This window comes from Cnephaeus nilssonii (genome assembly GCF_951640355.1).
Source record: "Cnephaeus nilssonii genome assembly, chromosome: 5".
In the NCBI taxonomy this organism is placed as follows: domain Eukaryota; kingdom Metazoa; phylum Chordata; class Mammalia; order Chiroptera; family Vespertilionidae; genus Cnephaeus; species Cnephaeus nilssonii.
The window spans coordinates 51,863,023-51,881,831 of record NC_137076.1 but is presented as its reverse complement, the minus strand read 5'-3'; the positions used below and the strand labels follow the sequence as shown (position 1 = coordinate 51,881,831).

Below are 18,809 nucleotides of genomic sequence, written 5' to 3'. Positions count from 1 at the left end.
CCAGCCTCCAGAACTACGAGAAAATAGATTTGTGTTGTTTAAGCCACCCAGTTTATGGTGTTTTGGTATTTTGTTATGGCAGCCCATGCAGATTACTACAGTGTTTGTATTACTTAGTCTCCCCCGAGCTCTGAGTTACCCTTGGCTTCACAGCCCAAGGAAATAGTACAATTGAATGAACTAATGTGGTGACAGAAAGGGCTACTTTGTGATGAACACTTATTTTATTGAATTGCTTTGCACAATGATCAAGTCAGGAAAAATGAAGATTTCTAAGTCACCTTATTCCCTCATTCAAAATGAAAGTAAATGTTTAGTTCTACAGATAAATTGCATATTTCTAGAAATGTTAGCCTCCCTATTTTATTGCACAGAAGAATCCCAATAAGAAAATTGGTCATTGATGTTTAGTAACCACAATGTTAATATTTGGGCATATCTGGAAGTAGGAACGAAAGCACCGTTCTAGCCATTTCCTATAGTTGTGGAACATTTTAGAGTTTGCTAAATGTCTTCATATGCAGAATTTTCTTTCTGCAAAAGAAATTCAAATGATGTGTCAGTCTCATTTTATGGATGAAGCAAAGAGTTCAGAGAAATGAAATGTCTTTTGCAAGCATAAAACTAGGGCTAAAATTAATTTATTCCATTGAGTGAGATTATTTTCTGAGAACTTATTGTGTGCACACTATGGTCCCAAACCCAGGCTTTTATCTCCTGTGGTGGTAGGATTCCCAGCATCTGGTGTAGCTTCTTGGCTGCCTTAGGCTGCACTGTCCTTAGCTCAGGGAGCTCTTGGTGCCCCAAGATCCCGCCCACCACTAGACTCCGAATCTTCCAGCAGATATGTGGTACTGCCTCTCTGAAGGGGCAAATCTCTCTCTGCCAGTCTCTACCGAGTCCCTGTTGGACCAGTAATTGAAAAGGGCTTCTCTTGACATCTGAGGTGTTTGCTTGGGAAGCTCTCCTTTAACTCTGCCCTCTCCTACTTTCCTCCCCCTCCCAATTATTCTGCTTTGTATTCAGTAAAAGCGATGTTTGACATTTAACCTTAGGTCCAAATGAGAAGCCAGGCAGGCAACATGAAACCCTCAGGCTTTGATTTATTCATTGTCCTACTTTATCCTGAACAAACCTTTCACTAGCAGTTCGTAGTGAAATAATGTCACAAATTCAAGATTTGTTGCTTGATGAAGTAGAAAAAAGCAAAAACCCCTTGAAACAGTAGGAATTTATAAGGCAAAAAACAATGAAAATAATGCCACATTTAATTGAAAAACAGGTGAAAAGACAAGTGGCATTCAGTTCCATCTTGTATTGATTGGATAGAGAAGATAAATCAGGAGCAAGGTATGCAGTGCAATTGTCTATATCCTAGGACAAATGAATATTTAAACTTTTTGTTCTGAAAATTATTTATGTCTACATATTTTTAAATTTAACAGAAGAGTGTACAACTTAAAGTTTGTCTTTGAATTTAAATAAGAAGTTAACTTTTTCTTATTTGTTATATAGTAGCCTTGTTTTTGTTTTTTATCATCTTTACATTTATTATGCCCTAGAAGTGAAAAAAAAAAAAAAGGAGTCATGTCATATAATGGAAAAAAGGAGTAGATGCTTTTATCACTTTAGAAATATTAAAGAATACTTTCAATAGAACTCCACTGGAACCTGTGTTAGAATGGTACAGAATTGCCAAATCAGGTTTCCAGTATTTCATTAGTAATAGAGTTCTCAGGAGAGATCTTGTGATAGAGCTATCAGCATGTTCTCTGAAATATTTCACCCTCAGGCCCCTAAATTCAAGGGAAAAGTAATAGAATTTTCTTTTACAGAGTAGAGAAAAGCAGCATAAAGATATCTAGTTAGAATAACACAGACTAGTGTTATTTAGGTAGTATTTAAGCTTGGGCTCTGATATTTTAAACAAATAATTTAGTATTTGCAGGTTTTAAATTCCTCATCTATAAACATGAAGATAATAATCCTTACATCATAGAATATCTTAAATGATTAAAATGAAAATATTTGATATAAAAATGTTATGAAATGCAAAAAGAAAGAAAAAGATTGTTGAGAAATCAATATATGCCAGATACTATAGTTAAAGCTGGGGCTCTGAAGAGCTACTTTAGGTCCAAAATTCTACCACACTAAAATTTTAAATCAAATAATCAATAAAAATTATTTTAATAATCCATATTTCATTCTAAAAGAATCTCTTAATTTTAATACATTTTAAGGGTTGCTTATTACAAAATCTCAAAAGCAGAGTTAATTAACAATGGAAAATAAAAATACTTTCTATAAATATTTCCTTTTAAATGTGTCTTGTTGGCACACTAATAATTCATAATAAAAAGAATCTGGATAATGTTTTACATTTTCCAAAATAGTTTTAAAAGGGGACCCTAAATTAGATATAATGAGTTAAATAAGCATACAATTTAAAATTTACAATATAAAAGTCTGACCCAATGAACTTGTATGCATATATGGACACAGACAAAGGGTTGGTGAGAGCCTGGGGGTGGGAAGGACTGTAGGGGGCTGGAAGAGGTTAATGGGGGAAAAGGAGGGTTGATGTATTACTTCAACAAAGATTTAAAAGTAAATAAGTAAGTAAAAAATAAAAGTCTGACCCATTGTTATATTTTTTACTGTTTAAAGACTATTTTATGGATAAAGAGTAAATAATTGGATACAATATTTTAAAACATTCTGTAGACACAGCTTTCTCAAACAGAAATTTAATCCAAAATATTACCATGGAGGGGGGATTAAATACATTAGAATATGCTGAAAGGACACTCAGCTTTTACAAAAAATAAGATTCAGTAAAATCAAGGAAATAAATATTATAGATTATATGCTTCAGCTGTTAAAATTAGAAAACTAAGAACCACATAATATATTTTTTCTAGTAGCAATATATGTAATCTTTATATTTATTTTTAAGAGCAGTCTTATTACAATATAAATATCATGAGTTTAACAAATGTTTCAATAATGTATTTTACTATTTGACACACACATATGCATACAAATATTTAGAAAGAATCCATATCATCTTCTGTTTTTAGATGACAAGAAAAGTCTGATGTCACAGTCTTTTGTTTGAATTTATATAGAAACTAGTGGCCTGGTGCACGAAATTCGTGCAGGGTGGGGGGGGGGGTGTCCCTCAGCCCAGCTTGCACCCTCTCCAATCTGGGACCCCTCAGAGGATGTCTGACTGCCGGTTTAGGCCTGATCCCTGTGGGCAGTCAGACATCCCTTTCACAATCCGGGACCGCTGTCTCCTAATCACTCACCTGCCTGCCTGCCTGATCACCCCTAACTACTCTGCCTGCTGGCCTGATCACCCCCAACTGCCCTCCCCTCCTGGCCTGATTGCCCCTAATCGCCTCTGCCTTGGCCCTGCCACCATGGCTTTGTCCAGAAGGACGTACGGAAGGTCTCCTGGTCTAATTAGCATATTATCTTTTTATTAGTATAGATAACTTGAAAATAGTTAAGACAAATTTTTAATCATTTTGGTGTATGATTGGGTCCAATTTTATTTTCAGTAGTTTTTTTATCATTTCTTTTCAGAAATATTAGCTAGTTATGAGAAATTTTTAAAATTAATACTTGATCCTTAAGAGTCTAGTTAAAACATAAATGGCACATATATGTATTTATAAAATAAATATTTAAGCAATAATAAATATTTTGTTTTTTAAATGAGGTAGATAAGTTAAAATATTCTGGAACATGACCTAAACATTAAAAAAGAAAGAAAATAGTAATCACCAATTCAATCTGTATAAATTAGATAGCTGGATAGTTTTTTTATTTTTAACACATTTACCATATTTTTCAAGTACAGGCCTCTGAAATACATTTCTACTTTCCAAAAGCTTGCTAAATTGAAATTCAGGTTTTTCATTTACTTAATCATTATTTAATCTACCTAGGGAATTTGCTATTCAGACCAGATATTTGCAAGTAAACCAAAATGTACTAATTTTTCATTTTTTATGTTTGTGGTATTTTCCTTTTACATACCTCATATAGAAAAATATTTCAGGAAAAGGTATTAGTCTTCAGTTGTTATAAAATAAATAATTACTTAAGTGATAAAGAGTTAATAAAAATTTCAAGGTCTGCTAAAGAATTATGAAGCCCATCATTCATATCTTGACTTCTAAGAAAATTTTTAAGAGTAGCTAAAGCAGTTATTGCCTCATTTTTTGACGGTAAAGGAAGTTCAGTTCCCAGAGATCCACCATCATCCTCTTCATCAGAAGTATAAAATCCAGTTTCATCTGCTTTACTTTCTTTGGTCCATACTGCATCACCACTTGGCGCTGCTTCACACGTCTCCAAGTCATCGTCCAGGGCAGCATACTCTTCTACAGATAAACCTTCAGGAAATTCCACTTCTGCTGCCTGGGCGTGGGCAACCAAATCAAGACCAGTGTTGGTCTCTGTATTTGTCTTGTCACTTTCTCCCTGTTGAGATTTGAATCCTGCCTCTTCATAGCTCTTAGCAATAGTCTCTGGGGTTACAGCCCTCCAACAGAGATGCAATGTATCAACTGCATCGAGTAGGGAAAATGTAAATTCTTTGCTGCCTTCAACAGAACTTAAAAATTTCTTGATAAGACAATGTCGATATTTAATTTTAAGGCTTTTAATAACACCTTGTTTCATGGCTATAAATTTGGGAGACAAACATGACGGGAAAAATGCTAACTCAATGGACTTTAGGTTCTTTACCTCTGGATGTGCAGGAAGAGAATCAACAAAAATCACAACTCTTCGTTGCTGGGCTTGAAATTTCTCATCAAGCTTCTTCATCCATTGTTCAAATATATCTGCGGTCATCCATGCCATTCTGTTAGCTTCATAATACACAGGCAATGATTTCATACCTTTGAAACAATGTGGATTTCTGTTTTTCCCAATGATAAGCAAAGGAAGTTTTTCGGAGCCATCCATGTTTGTCCCAACCACCAGGGTTATTCTGTCTTTGCATAGCTTTCCAATTGAGCATGTTTCTCCTTTAAATGCAAATGTATTTGTAGGTAACATTCGATAAAGCAGTCCAGTCTCTTTTATATTAAAAACATTTTTAGGATGATAATCATTTAAATAATAAGGAAGTATGTTTTGGTGCCAAACAGCTGAAGGGTCTACTGATACACCTGTAGCTTCTACAGGTTGAGCTCTGAATACTAAACCATACCTGGATTTAAAGCGATCCAGCCAACCATTACTACACTTAAAATCATTATGTCCCAGTTTCTGGGCAAAATCATTTGCTTTTAGACGCAACATTGGACCATTAACTGGTACATTTAGACACTGAGCAATTCGATACCACCTCATTAATGCCTCTTCCAGATCTGTGTAGAAAGCAGTTCTCAGTCTTTTTCTCTTTGGATCAAATCTCAGAGATTCAAAGGCTTCTAGAACTTTGTCTTTATTCTTCATAATAGAGGACAATGAATTTTTCTTTATTCCATATTCAGCTGCAATCTCTGCTTTTTTCTTGCCACTTTCTACTGCATTTATGATGTCGATCTTTTCTTCAATGGACAGACTTTTCTTTTTTTTCACTGTTACGGGGAGAGTTGAGGCATCTGCAGAAGCTTCTGCCATCTCAACCAGCGCTTATATAGAGATTTCTCCTCTTTCTGGTGTCTGTTTCTTTAATTAAATGTCTTTTTCCGTATGACACAATTTGCCGCTTTCTCTCCCACTTCATACATTACAAGTTGGTACGTGTACAATAGTCTTATTCCTATTGATGACTAAGTATATATTTTTCAATGGCTCTAAGTAAGAAAAATGTTATATGCAACTAGAATAGTTTAGAAGAGAAACTTCCTTCCAAGGACCTTGTGTAGCTCAGTTTATAGTTTATTCAGTGTTTCAGAAGTCAAGCTAAAATAGAAATCTCATTATCTCAAACCTGTCCAGTCCTGCTGATATATTTTTAGAACTTCAATCCTTTAAGACGGTTCACTTTATCCATTTGCTCATTCAACCTCCTATTAATTCTCCACAGAAGGCCTCAGAGATAAGAACAAGTAGCATTTAGAAATTTTCATACAAAATGTTACCCATTAATTTCCAAGTCTCTTCAGGGTAGAGAAGAAAATGGTAGAATCCTTCTAGGGCTTGACAGTATACCTTCTGTCTCTTGAAAATATAAAAACAAACAAAACAGCAATTTTAGCAATATGTCAAATGAATATAAAAAGTATTTACACTAACGAGTTATGCTTTTAATAATAAAAAAAGAATGCGAACATATTTCTGAAAATACAATAACCAAAGCAGGAGAAATGCTTACCTTCTGAAGAGCCTCTGTAGAAAGCTCTCTAGCTCTGCTCCGTGCATTTGAATTTTCACTTGTCTTTGAATGCTTTATAATATATACTTCTGAAATAAACCAGACAAATTTAATCTGTTTTGAAACTGTGGGATGACCAAAATTAAAGAACTAAAAATGATGCTGGATATATCTCTGGTGGCTATTTTTTACATGAAGTCACAGACTGCCCCCTCTGACTTCTCTAAAAGAAAAACATAGTCAGACAGTAGTCACAAGGTCCAACTTTTAATAGCACATGGGAGACAGTGTCTCCTTTATGGGAATCTAGTAGAAAATGCTTCACTAAAAATCCAATCAAGTGAACTCATCACATAGTTTTAAAATCTAAATCTTATTCTATCTAAATGGATCAATTAAAAGTATCTACTAACTTCTGTATCAATTTGATGTGTTAGCCAGATGCACAGAGGCCAGAAATACTTGACAAAATGCATAGGAATAAACAGATTATTAAGAGTATATAAGGCAGAAAAAGACCTAGACTATGAAGGAGAGTGACCATAGGTCTTAGTCTCTCTACTTCCCTAATCTGTAAAATAAAGGGCTTATGATAGTGTAAAGATATGGGCTTTGGTGCCAGACACATTTGAATTGACAAATGCCTCTGCCACTTGGTACTTATGTGATCCTCAGTAGTTTACTTAATTTGACCTCAGTTTCTTATTTGTAAAATAGGGGTTAACTATAGCATCTGCCTCAAAGGATTATTGCACTTTCAATGAGATTCAATATAAGAGTGTAAAGCACTTAGCAGAATATTTAGCACCTTATGAGATATTCAGTAAATGTGTGGTGATGACCTCATCATCCTTATCTTCTCTCTAATGTCACTTCTATCATGTCCGTCTATAAAATTTGAGATTTTACAATACAGGGCTTGGCAAAAGTAGGTATATAGTTTATTTTTGTATTATTATTTATGAACTAGAGGCCCGATGCACGAAGATTCTTGCAAGAATGGGCCTTCCTTCCCCTGGCTGCCGGCATCGCCTTCGCTCTGGCTGGAGCCGCCTTTCCGCCTTTGCTCCAGTCCGGAGCCACCTTTCCACCTTCCCACGCTGCCCAGAGGCCTGGAGTTGCTGGGGCAGTGCGGAACGCCTTCGTCGTTGCCATGGTGACAATGGAAGCATCCCACCCTGCCCCTGGCCGCTCAGCGCCTGCGTATGCAAATTAACCCGGCATCTTTGTTGGGTTAATTTGCATACTCATTCCTGATTGGCTGGTGGGCATCATGAAGGTACGGTCAATTTTCATATTTCTCTTTTATTAGTGTAGATTATTATATTTTTTGTCTTTTTCCTCTGTGAATAACTAGAAATCTACTTTTGTCCACCCTGTAGATAATGAAAGAAAAGTTTCTTAAACCAAAGAGTACTGAATCTATAGGCTTTAGAACTACTGCAGACTAAGATAACAAGCTAATTTGATGTACAGGTGTTACGCTGTGTGAAATAGTATGGGTGCTCCATTCCTCTAGTTTTTCTCCCTGTCCTCCTCAGTTTCAAGTGGTACATGCATTTTTTTTTAATCTCAAATCACAAGGATTACAGAAAAAGTAATTTGAATTTCCTCTCTTACCACATCCCAAATAAAGCAATATAATATACATAATCAGAGATTATTGGTTATCTTGATCAAATTGAAAAGTGATATGTTGCCCAGCTGGTGTGGCTCAGTATTTGAGCGTTTACCCAGGAACCAAGAGGTCACCAGTTCGATTCCCTGTCAGTTGTGGGCTCCATCCCCTGTGGGGGCCATGCAGGAGGCAGCCAATCAATGATTCTTTATCATCATTGATGTTTTTATCTCTCTATCCCTCTTCTTCCTCTCTAAGAAAACAATAAAAATATTTTTAAAAGAAAAATGACGTTTATTTAGGAAGATATTCGTTATTTTTTTCTGATAGGTAATAGTACATATTTCCTTATAAAACAGTAGTAGAAGATACAATTTTCCCTGGTAAGATACAATATATCTTTATTCTTGAAATAACCACATTACTAATACTAAATCAGACAAGCTAGATGTTTTCCCTAGAAAAGAATAGAGCATCTACTGTCTAATCAAGAAGCTGACATTTTCCATTCTCCCACATTTGGGTGTATGGCAGCAGCTAATATTTCTCAGAAGTACTCATTCTCTCAATTAAACTCATTAATCATTCTACCCCTTAAAAATATTACAGCAGAGAAACACCGTACTACATGTTAGGAACTATTTTCTCTAGGTCAACAATAAAGCTAACTAAAGAATAAAAATAGGCATTCACTAAAAAAGACTTACCAACTGAACCCCAAATAAAGAAAACAATCATCAATTCTACTGGTCACAACAGAAATGTGAAACTTCTTTCAAAATAGGGGATACCTTTTTGGTTTTGGTTTTTGCCTGTCAGAATGGTCATATCTAGTGTTTGCCAAAATGCAAAAACATAGATTATTAGGAGGCACATAAATTGGCTAAAGCTTATGGAGGGCAAATTACTTACATGATAAAAAAATCTTTAAAATGTTTATAATTTTTATTCAGCAAGTCTATACCTGGAATTTATCTCTCCAAAATAATTATAGATATAAAAAGAATCTAGCTTACAATTGTATTCACTTTATATTGCTGCATAAAATCACCACACATTTAGTGGCTTAAAACAACAGCTATTTATTATTTCACAAGTTCTATAGGTCTAAGTCCAGGTGGGAAAAACTGGTTCCTCTGCTTAGGGACTCACAAGGCAGAAAACAAGTTGCTAGTCAAGTGGGACTCTTATCTGGAGATTCTGGGGAAAAACTGCCTTCCAACCTCATTCAGGTAATTTGCAGAATTCAACTCCTTGTGGATGTAGGACTGAGGTCCTTCGTTTTTTGTTGGCTGTCAACAGAGACTGCTATCAGTTCCTGGAGGCCTATGTCAGGTAGTTGCCTATGGCCTTCCTCATGTCAATTCTCTTTCATGCTTCCAATTTCTCTGACTTCCTCTGCTGCCACCAACAGGAGAAAACTCTCTGCTCTTAGAAGGCCTAAGTAATCTGTTCAGGTCCACCCAGATTATCTCCCTTTTGATTAACTCAAAGTCAACTGATTAGTAACCTTAATTACATCTGCAAAGTCTTTTTTTGTATATAACAACCATGTGAATAATATTCTATCATGTTCACAGGGGAGAGAAGTCTACAAAGTGAGGTTCATTGGACATCATCTTAGAATTCTACCCACACTATAATATTCCTCACATTGTTTTATAATTATAGACAAGACTTAAAATAACCTAAATGTGCAACCAAAAGGATTAGATATAAATAAATTAAGGAAAATCTATGCTAAATACTACTGAGCCACTAAAGGAGAATATTTAATGATGAGAGGACAATTCCATACTATAATAAGTGAAAAAAGCAAAATACAAAACTATGCTAAGAAATACAACATATACTTAAAGTTGCAGGAGGTCAAAGGCTTATGGCTATTTCTATAATGCTTAGTAAACAGAAGGTTCTCAATAATGATTTGTTAATAAATGAAGAAAAAATATATATGCATAGAAAAAAGACATTACCAAAATGTTGAATGTTGACTCTAGGTAATGGAATTATGAATAAGTTCAGTTTTTTTCTCTTTGTAGTTAAAACAATGTCTACTCTTATGTTCTACTCATTCTACTATTCATGGGCTTCTTTAAGTGTTCCATTAATCAGTATCCTCTAATAAAGAACTTGTTTCCAGAGAATTATACTGTGCAATCAGTAACTAATTATCTCTGCATGAAAGAGAACTGCTAATAAAGAGTGATGAGAATATTACAACATTACTGGAGTTCCCCTAAAAAAAGATCTGAAGGTATCACCTTCCTCTTTCTGTTGAGGAAAAAATATTGATAAGCAGTGTACAATATTCAACATCTAAAGCAAAGAGAAAAGGTCGTGTTCACATTTACTTCATTCAGAAAGGAACAATAACAATATCCTTTAACCCGTTGCCTCCTTTCCTTCTGGCCAATAAATGAGGTAGGCTGCCAGAGTTCCTCATACTAGTAAGCCAAATGAATACATGGTACCTGATTTTTTGAAAGCTGAATAATAGGCAATAACAGTGCAAAGATAAATATGTAGAAAATCCCCTTGTCATAAACATATACAGGAGGCAGCTATTTCCTTTCTTACCTCTCCAAACATAATTGCCAACTGAGAGAAAGTAGTTATTATCTATTCTTCCTAAAAATGGTTAAGCAGAATTCTCTAAGCTCTAGGGGGCAGGGGGAGAGAGAGAAGAAGGAGGAGGAGGAGAAGGGTGGGGAGAGGGAGGGAGGAGGGAAGTACAGATGGAGGGAGACTGAGAAAGATAGATACAGAGACGGGGGGAGGGAAGAAAAAAGGTAGGGAGGAAGGGAGGTAATAAAGAAATAAAGGAAGGAAAGAAAGAGGGAAGAAAAAAATGTCTCCATCTAAGCAGAATTAGGTTTAAAATAAGGTCTTTCAGTTAGTATGAAAAACTTCCCCCAAATCTGAAGAATACCTGTTACTGCTTCCTTTTCCCAAAGAAAGTGCATAGAATTTCACTGTTTTCCATCACTAGCTGAAGTAGCTTCCAGTGTTTTGTTGTTTTTTTTTTTTTTTTAAGCCAATCTGCATTCTGATTTCCCTCGGGGCAGCAGAAATCATGGGGAAGATTAACCCTGTATATAGCTCTGCACACTATATATGAGGACTAATCACACTAGACTGAAAAGTACCTAACGTGATCCATAGCACCTTCACCAAGCAGAAGTTAGCATTAGTTCCAAGTCCATCAGAATCTCTATCAAAGCCATCAGCATCTCCCAAGGACATCATCCATCTAAGGACAAATAACTAAAGCAAGTGTCCACAAACCTGCGTGTAACAGACTAATAGTGAGACTAACGGTAATGCAGCTCTGTGTCCCCAAACTCAAGACAGCTCCAAGGAATCCTTCAGACACCCGTCAGCTCAAACAGTTAAGTACACATCACTCCAGTGCCACCAGCACCGCCAGGCAGCTCCTCCTAGTCACCTTTTGGAACTCCAAGAACACGTGTACTTAGCTACTAAAAGCCATTCGGTTCCTATACAATAAGAGCAGTAATTATTCTCATTGGGATCCTTTTCTTATACTTGAGAAGACTAACAGGATGGCTTCGAACTGAAAGTCCCTAGTAAGCTACAGAACTTGTTACAGTTTGAGTGAATTGGCATTTATATTTGCTCTTTTAAGAACAGAACCATTTAAGATAAGGGCCACTTATATTCAACTTATGTTTTGGGATTTCAGTGCTATTTGTTAGAGGAGATGTCCTGGAGATCGTAGAAAATAAATATTGTTATTTTTGAAACCTTTGTGGTGTCATGGGTATTTACTATTCACGGATATGGAGAAGATATCTGTACACAGGGATATACTGTTCACTGAAACTCCCTAGAAATTTATAGAGGCAGAGTCTGCCTTGGGGCACTACGATACACACACACACACACACACACACACACACACACCTTGGGCACTACGATATATATATATATATATCTTGTTAACTGGCGTGACAAGGGAAGGCAGGTGAGAAGTACGGCCTAAAGAAGGATAAACGCCATCGAGTGCACTGTTTGCATCCCTTCGCATTTCTAAAGGAAACGGCGGTAAAGATGAGCAGACATGCTGTCCCAGGAAAAGCGGCCCAGAGCCTGGAAGGGAGGCACGTGTGCGGAGGAGTCAGCTGTGTGTACAGTGTGTAAATGAGCTTCAGGCGCGTCTAGCACCGCCGCTGAGCCAGACATTCCCTCCATTCGGTGCGGGGCGCGGGAGAGTGCCCGGGGTACAGTTTGGGGGCCTCTCACTGCCCTGTCTACAGACACCGCCGGACAATGCCTTTTCCCGAGCCCTTTGTAGTTTCCCAAGTTGAGGCCCCCAAACTGTACTCCGGACACTCGGGAAAAGGGATTGTCCAGCGGTGTCTGTAGACAGGGCAGTGATCTACTTAAGAAGTAACGGGGCAAGCAAAGAAAGGGGAAAAACAATCGGTTCTGTGGGTAAAGACATAGGAGCAGGAAAGAAAAGTACGGGGATTCACTGTCAGCGAGCGAGCAGAGCAGACAGTGATCACAAAGACAGAGCGGTGACCAGAACTCCGGGATGCCCGCGGCCGTGGGTGGTTCGGTCTCCCCGAAAGGGGTGGGCGTGATGACGAGGCCGGGAGGGGACCTTCAGGCACCCAGGAAGCGGCGGTGAGGCGTCCGCAGCGCATCTGCTCCCTAACCCCGCATTCCCTCCACCTCCCACCGCCGCGGGACTGGAGCAACCTCCGCGCTCCCAGCAGCGGAGAGAGGAGCTTGGGCTCTCCGGGGATTTACGTGGCGGTGAGCTACGTCCACCTCCACCCTCCCGCCGCCGGCTCACCGTCTGCTGGGGGGACGCCTAACGCGTGAGGCTGGGGTGTGTGAATGAGAAAGAAGAAGGGATGCTGAGGGCTCCTGGAGACCTCCGACCCGTCTAGCTCGGGCAGGTGCCTCGGAACCCGCGTACACACCCCTCTTTGAGCCCACCGAAGCCTGAAAATTACCCGGGCAACCGCTCGGGCGGAGCCCCGGATGTGGTTGCTAAGGCCGCAGCGAGAGGGGCGGGGCCAGTCTCCCGGAGACTGGCGGGGGGCGGTGGGGGGGGGCGGCCCTCGGGGGAGGTGCCGTGGCACCATAGAGACGTGGCCGGGTCAGGCGCGATTCAGGGAGAGAGAGGCCGTGTGAGCCGAGGACAGCGCTACTTCCGGTTTCCTCACTTCCGGCTCCGCTGCTCTCCCTGTGGGTGTCGTCGGCTGGGTTGGGAGGTCTGTGTCCTCGGCGGTTGGTCAGTGAGCGTCTGTGACAGCTGCATCAGCTCCCCGCCCCCGAGGAGCCGAGGTGCGTGGGGGGGAGGGGAAGGAGGAAAAGGCCCAAGTGGCGCTTCCGCTCACTTCTTCCCAAGATTGAGATTCCAGAGAGCCGCGGCCGGCATCCTCCTCGACGTGAGAGCGGCCAGGTGGTTCCCGGCCGACAGGTGAGGGCGGAGCTGGGCCACCTGGAAGGAGGCGGGGGAAGGCTAGCCGGAGTGGTTGACGGTGGCAGATAACGTTGCCTTCGGGGTTCCGGACTTTCACAGGGCACTCCTGTCCCTCGTCTTTGCCACATCTGCCCGAGTATTCGGCCTTTGGTTTCTGCCCCTTCGCCCCTGAGTGTGTGCCCCAAAGCAGCCGGGTCTGGAAGGAGGGCTGGCCCTTGCAGGGTGGCACCCTCTTGGCATTGCATGCATCGGGTGGGAAAAGGGGTTGCATGCAATGGGTGGGAAAAGGATCCAGGTCTTTCTCGATGGAAGCCTTCAGGTGTGGTGTCCAGCCTTAACTTCTCTCCTCTCCCTGCATCCCCCCCGCTTCCTCTCCCCCGCAGTGAGCGGAAGGGAGATAGCGATAGTCCCTCCGAGAGGCACTTTGGTGCAGGGGGAGGAGCCTTGCTTGTGTGGGAGCGTCCAAGAAATGCTGGAGTTGGGAAGGAAGTTGTGCCGTCGTCCTCTCCGTTCCTCTGCCAAGTGACTACTGTTTACGTGTCTAGGAAAAGGAAAGATTTTTTTTTTAAAGCCCAGTTTGTAGATGCTTTTTCCTTTTATTTTGTTATTACTTCCTTTGTTTTGTTCTTATCTCTCTCTTGAGCCCTTTGATCTCAAAAAATGTAGTTGACGCTTCTTGCAAATCGTTTCGCCACCCCCCTTTTAGGATTTCTGTGCCCCTCCCTTAGTTTTATCCTAAACTATATAATTTCTCTATCTCCGTTCTTATTTGAGAAGGAGAAGTGGAAGGTTTGCAAGGCTTTTCATAAACTTGGGCTTTCACCTGCAAGGATGTGTTCACGTTGACCATTTAATTAACTTCATTGGCATGGAAATGTGCACCGGAATCGGTTACTTTTAACAGCAGTCCTGTGTTAAGGCTGCAGGAATTGGCCATTTCATTGCCGCTGTCTCAGAGGGATTACAACACACTGTATGTTAGTACTGTTTTAATTACACCTTTTCCCCCATATGTCCTGCTTGTTTTCCTTGCTTGACATGACCAACACCCTCGCCTAACCACCACTTATGACATTCATTATCTGAAAAAATAGAAAGTATTTCTAATTTTATTTTCTGGATTAAAAAATCTCTGCCTCACTTTCATTCTTTTTCAAATTATTTTTAATCCTGGGTTATCTCCTAGGATCCCTCTTTTATGAGGTCTGTGACTCAACCCGAACTCTGAAATCATGTGCAAAGTTTTGAGTGCATTTTAGGTGGGGTAGGGTAAAGAGTCTGTTCTTTTTATCAAATTCTCAAAGGAGGTATAAAACCTCCAGATAGTGTGTGTGTATATATGTATGTGTGTGTAAAAAATATACATTATGTATGTATGTATATATAGGTATATGAAGTGTATATATATGTGCTATATAACTTCCAGATACATAATCATGGCTTGGTGTCTTGTTGAAGTTAATTAAAACTTTTTTTGTGGGACTGTTATTTTTCTATTGTAGATAACTTGTTTGGGGAGAGTAGAATGCAGAGATTCTAGCTTTATACTGAAATCTCTCTACTTCAAAACGTCATGTTTCTAAATTCTTTCCTACACCTAGAGAAGGAAGTCAGACTGCTTACTTTAGTTCCTGATTTGTGGTTTTGAGGTTTCTTTTTAGGGATAGCTTATTTGTAGCTAATGCTGTGGAGATAATGTGGATTTATAAATTAATGTGTTTATTAGTTTTTTTATTTGAAAAGAAGTTCATTTATTTAGTCCTAACCCCTAAAGTCCTATTTAAATACATATTAAATACCACCAACCTACTACAGTTCAGTGTAAAAAAATTAAATTCTGATTGTAGTTGTTTGCTTTTATTTTCTTGTTTTTCACTTGAGGCATCTATTTTGGTCTTTGGCTTGCTAGGAAGGGCAAATAAAATGTTTCAGTAGTGTGGTGTGTAACTTTCAGTATGTTGCTGCTTATCTTAACATCCCCTTTCCCACCATTTTATGTTAGGTATATTAATAATGTTCTCTTTTGTGAACATTATTACTGTAAGTTTGGAGTGCATATTTGAACTTACTGATTTAGTTGTGAAGTGTTTGTTGATCAAGGATTGAAGTTCTAAATGTTTGCACTTGTTTCATAGAATGTTAGACCTTGAAGAGACCTATAAAACTCATCCTAGTCCATATAGAGTAACCAGTTTCTTCTGCCCACAAAATAAAATAATTTTCCCTCTGTCTAACATTCTCACTGGGGGAGGAGCAGAAAGCATAAATTTATAAAGAGTAAATTGTGCTAAGTTAGTTTCTTCTAATGTAATGACAAAGTCAGAAGATAGATTCTATCTAACACCTAAACAACAATCAACACTCATTTACTTAGTATGTGCCAGGCATTATGCTAAATGCTTTATATGATTATCTCATCTAATCCTTACAGCATCCTTATAAAGTAGCTAAAACTCCCATTTTTATAGATGAAGAAACTAAATGATTACTAATGAAACTAAATGATTAACTGACACTAAAGGAATCAGAATTATACAGGTGGGGCCAGGATTGAACCAGGTTGTCTAACTCTGGTTTGAGAGCTCTTAGCTACTACTCTAAACTGCGTGTACCCATGTTTTCTTTAAATCTTTTTTTTTTGCCTAAGTTGGAGGTGTCCCAACTGATTTTGTATCAGATGTTAATAAGATCTTTTCCTTTGTTAATTTACAGTGGAGAAACACCTCATTGAATGTCATACCAAAAAGTAGGACAAAAAGAAATTAATTTGGAGTGTTATTTGGTAGACTTTTCCCATAGAGATGGATATAAGTCTCTTTCTGTGTATTATGGCATACGAGGAGTTGAAAAATGTGAAAATAAAGATTTTAAGTAATAAATAAATTCAGCATTGTGAGAGTGTGGAGGTATAAATATATTCCAGAATGACAAATTGGGATAGAGTAAGGAATAAATTCAGGATAAGGAATAAGTTCAACAGAGAATTTAAGATAATATGGCTATAGATGAAAAACTAACAATATATGTACAGACTGGAAAGAGTAGTTCCATATAATATGGAAGATGATGACTTAGGAATAGTCTAAAAATCAGATATGCATCAGCATTAGTTCTAGGGTGTATGAAAAATACTATGAAATAAAAGAATCTAAAACTAATCTTATATTTGGTCTCTACTATCTTTAGGCAGTCTCAGAAGCCACTGAATAGTTCTCGCAGATCCTCAGCTATTCTGTATAAGGCAATAATATATATTTTCTTTCCTTTATTCCTTTTTTCTTTCTTCATCTATCTAATTATGTTATTAGATAATCTCTCCTACATTATTCCTAGACCTTTGTCTTAGCATGGTTACAGGCAGGTGTTGCTGGAAATTGCTCAAATCTTTTTTTGAAATATGGCAATATCTTTACCATATTCTCACCAAAGAATTTTTATTTTGTTTCATTTTTGTATGACTATGATAGCAATTGGCTAGCAGCTTTTTGATGTTCAAGCTGATCCTCTTTTATCTTTTGGGAAACTGTGACACACTGTCTTTGGAGCGGGATCATAAGAACATCAGTTTAGTGGTGAATCCTAAATCATCCAGGGGAGGGAGTAAGTTGGCCAGCTCATTTCTGCTAACATGATTGAGTGTTTTAGAGCAAGTTTTCCAAACTTTTCTGCATCATAGCACACATGGAAAATTATTATATTTGTGTGACAGACTATAGCCAGGCCTCCCTGGCTTCATGAAGGCTGAGGGACTGGGGAGTGTGGGTCAGTATTTTAGCACATATGCAATCCATTCTTGGCACACTGGTTGGAAGGAAAACTTTGCCCTAGGGAAGAAGAATATATTACTCTTTGTTTAATATCTTCTTTTTATTTAGCATATAATGATTTACAAAGCACTTTCACATATATTTTATTTTTATTCCAGTTATGTCAAGTATTACCATGTTAGAAATGAAGAAATTTGAGATTTTAGATCGAGAGCTTTATATGAGTTCACACACCTAATAAGGGATGGGTCAGGAATTAAAATCCCAGGTGGAAAGAGTCCTTGGGCAGTGGCATGTGACCTACAGGGTGGCCAGGACCCTATCTGTGTTGTCTCAGAGTGCTACCTTCAGCAACTAGGGCAGCTCTAGGCACATAGAAGTCCATAATACTAGTAGTTGTCATTTATTGAGTGCTACTCTGGCTAGGCATTAGACTTTATAAATGCTATCTGTGTATTAGGAATTCTTATTTTCTATTAACAAATAAAGAGACAGGTATGGAACCAGCAGGAATAATTAGTTCAAGGTCACCCAAGTAGTAAAAGGAGAACCACAAGACTCATAATTAAAGTTGCTTGACTCCAAAGCTTGTACTCTTTTCACTGTAGTGATTAAATGATTTCAGGACATTGCAGGGTAGAGATTGGATTCTAATTAAAGTGTGTTGGTAACAAGAGAGTGATGGTGAAAGGGAGATAGGCAAGGGGACTAAGTGTTTCTTTTTAGCAGTTTTGAGGGAGTGTTCTAGAGATGATGCTGTCTAACAGGATTTTCAAGGTGTTTGAGGATGGGCGTGGGGTAGAAGAGAAATGTGCAAAATTCAGAGTAACTTCGATCAGTGGTGCTACAGGTACTACTAACTAAAGGGTTAAAAATGTAGAACCTCTTTATATGTCCCAAATTTTAATTCTAGATTATTTCTTAAAGGTAGGTTTACAGATTAGTTTTATTGTCCTCTTTCTGCATTTCCCAATTTTTCTATATGACATATTAACTATAGAAGTAATATATATTTTTGAAATACAAATTCAAATAATATAATAAGCAGATGGAATGAAAATTTCTATTTCTCTAATCCCTCTAGCTCCCACATCCACTCCTAGTTAATTCACAGGTAGTAGTTGGGGATTAGATGAAATACAGAAGGAAGCATTAAACCCATGCTAATATCATGTGGCTATATAAATTAGTTAAAATAGGATTTAAAAAACTGAGTTCCTTCTCACACCAGCCACATTTTCATGTCCTCAGTAGCCACATGTGGCTAGTGGCTATTTTGGACAGTGCAGGTATAGATCATTTCCAATAACATTGGCCAGTCCAGATAAAACTTTAAAATACTATACAATTAGTGACATAATTGCTATACCATTGAACCAAGATTTTAAAATTCTCTGTGTCTAGCAGTTTTTATTTTAGCTGATAAAATATTGCCATGTTCTCTCTCAGCTTTTTGTTTTAACTAAATACAGATGGTCAGAGTCTAATGTTTTTCTTGGGATATTTGGGGATTATAGTTAGCTGCTTTTTAAGCATAAAGATGTCAGCTTTTCTAAGAACATGAGTGCTTTCTACCCCCTTTGAGCTCTAGACCTGTATATCTTGCTTTCTAGTTGA

General features: G+C 38.3%; 2 protein-coding genes and 1 long non-coding RNA gene across 5 annotated transcripts in view; 1 reads left to right on the top strand and 2 right to left on the bottom strand.

Moving 5' to 3' along the window:
- Positions 1 to 504: 504 nt before the first annotated feature.
- On the bottom strand, positions 505 to 5,649 carry TIGD4 (tigger transposable element derived 4; the record flags this gene model as incomplete). The annotated part of the gene is made up of 2 exons (XM_079770257.1): positions 505 to 534; positions 4,228 to 5,649. 2 exons carry the CDS (start codon positions 5,647 to 5,649, stop codon positions 505 to 507), a joined length of 1,452 nt encoding a protein of 483 aa, XP_079626383.1.
- A 466-nt stretch (positions 5,650 to 6,115) lies between these two features.
- Positions 6,116 to 12,946, bottom strand: LOC307099180. The gene is made up of 3 exons (XR_013813500.1): positions 12,790 to 12,946; positions 6,347 to 6,435; positions 6,116 to 6,192 (listed from the first exon to the last, which is right to left on the bottom strand). It is a non-coding gene; the product is annotated as an uncharacterized lncRNA (long non-coding RNA).
- A 212-nt stretch (positions 12,947 to 13,158) lies between these two features.
- ARFIP1 (ARF interacting protein 1) overlaps positions 13,159 to 18,809 on the top strand; it is an 81,555-nt gene continuing 75,904 nt past the window's right edge. For 2 of the 3 annotated variants that reach the window (XM_079770524.1, XM_079770522.1), the window contains exon 1: positions 13,174 to 13,422. The gene's annotated coding sequence lies outside the window, so the exon portion shown is untranslated. Of the gene's footprint in view, positions 13,423 to 18,809 lie in introns of all 3 variants that reach the window. The other variant, XM_079770523.1, reaches the window with a different exon arrangement.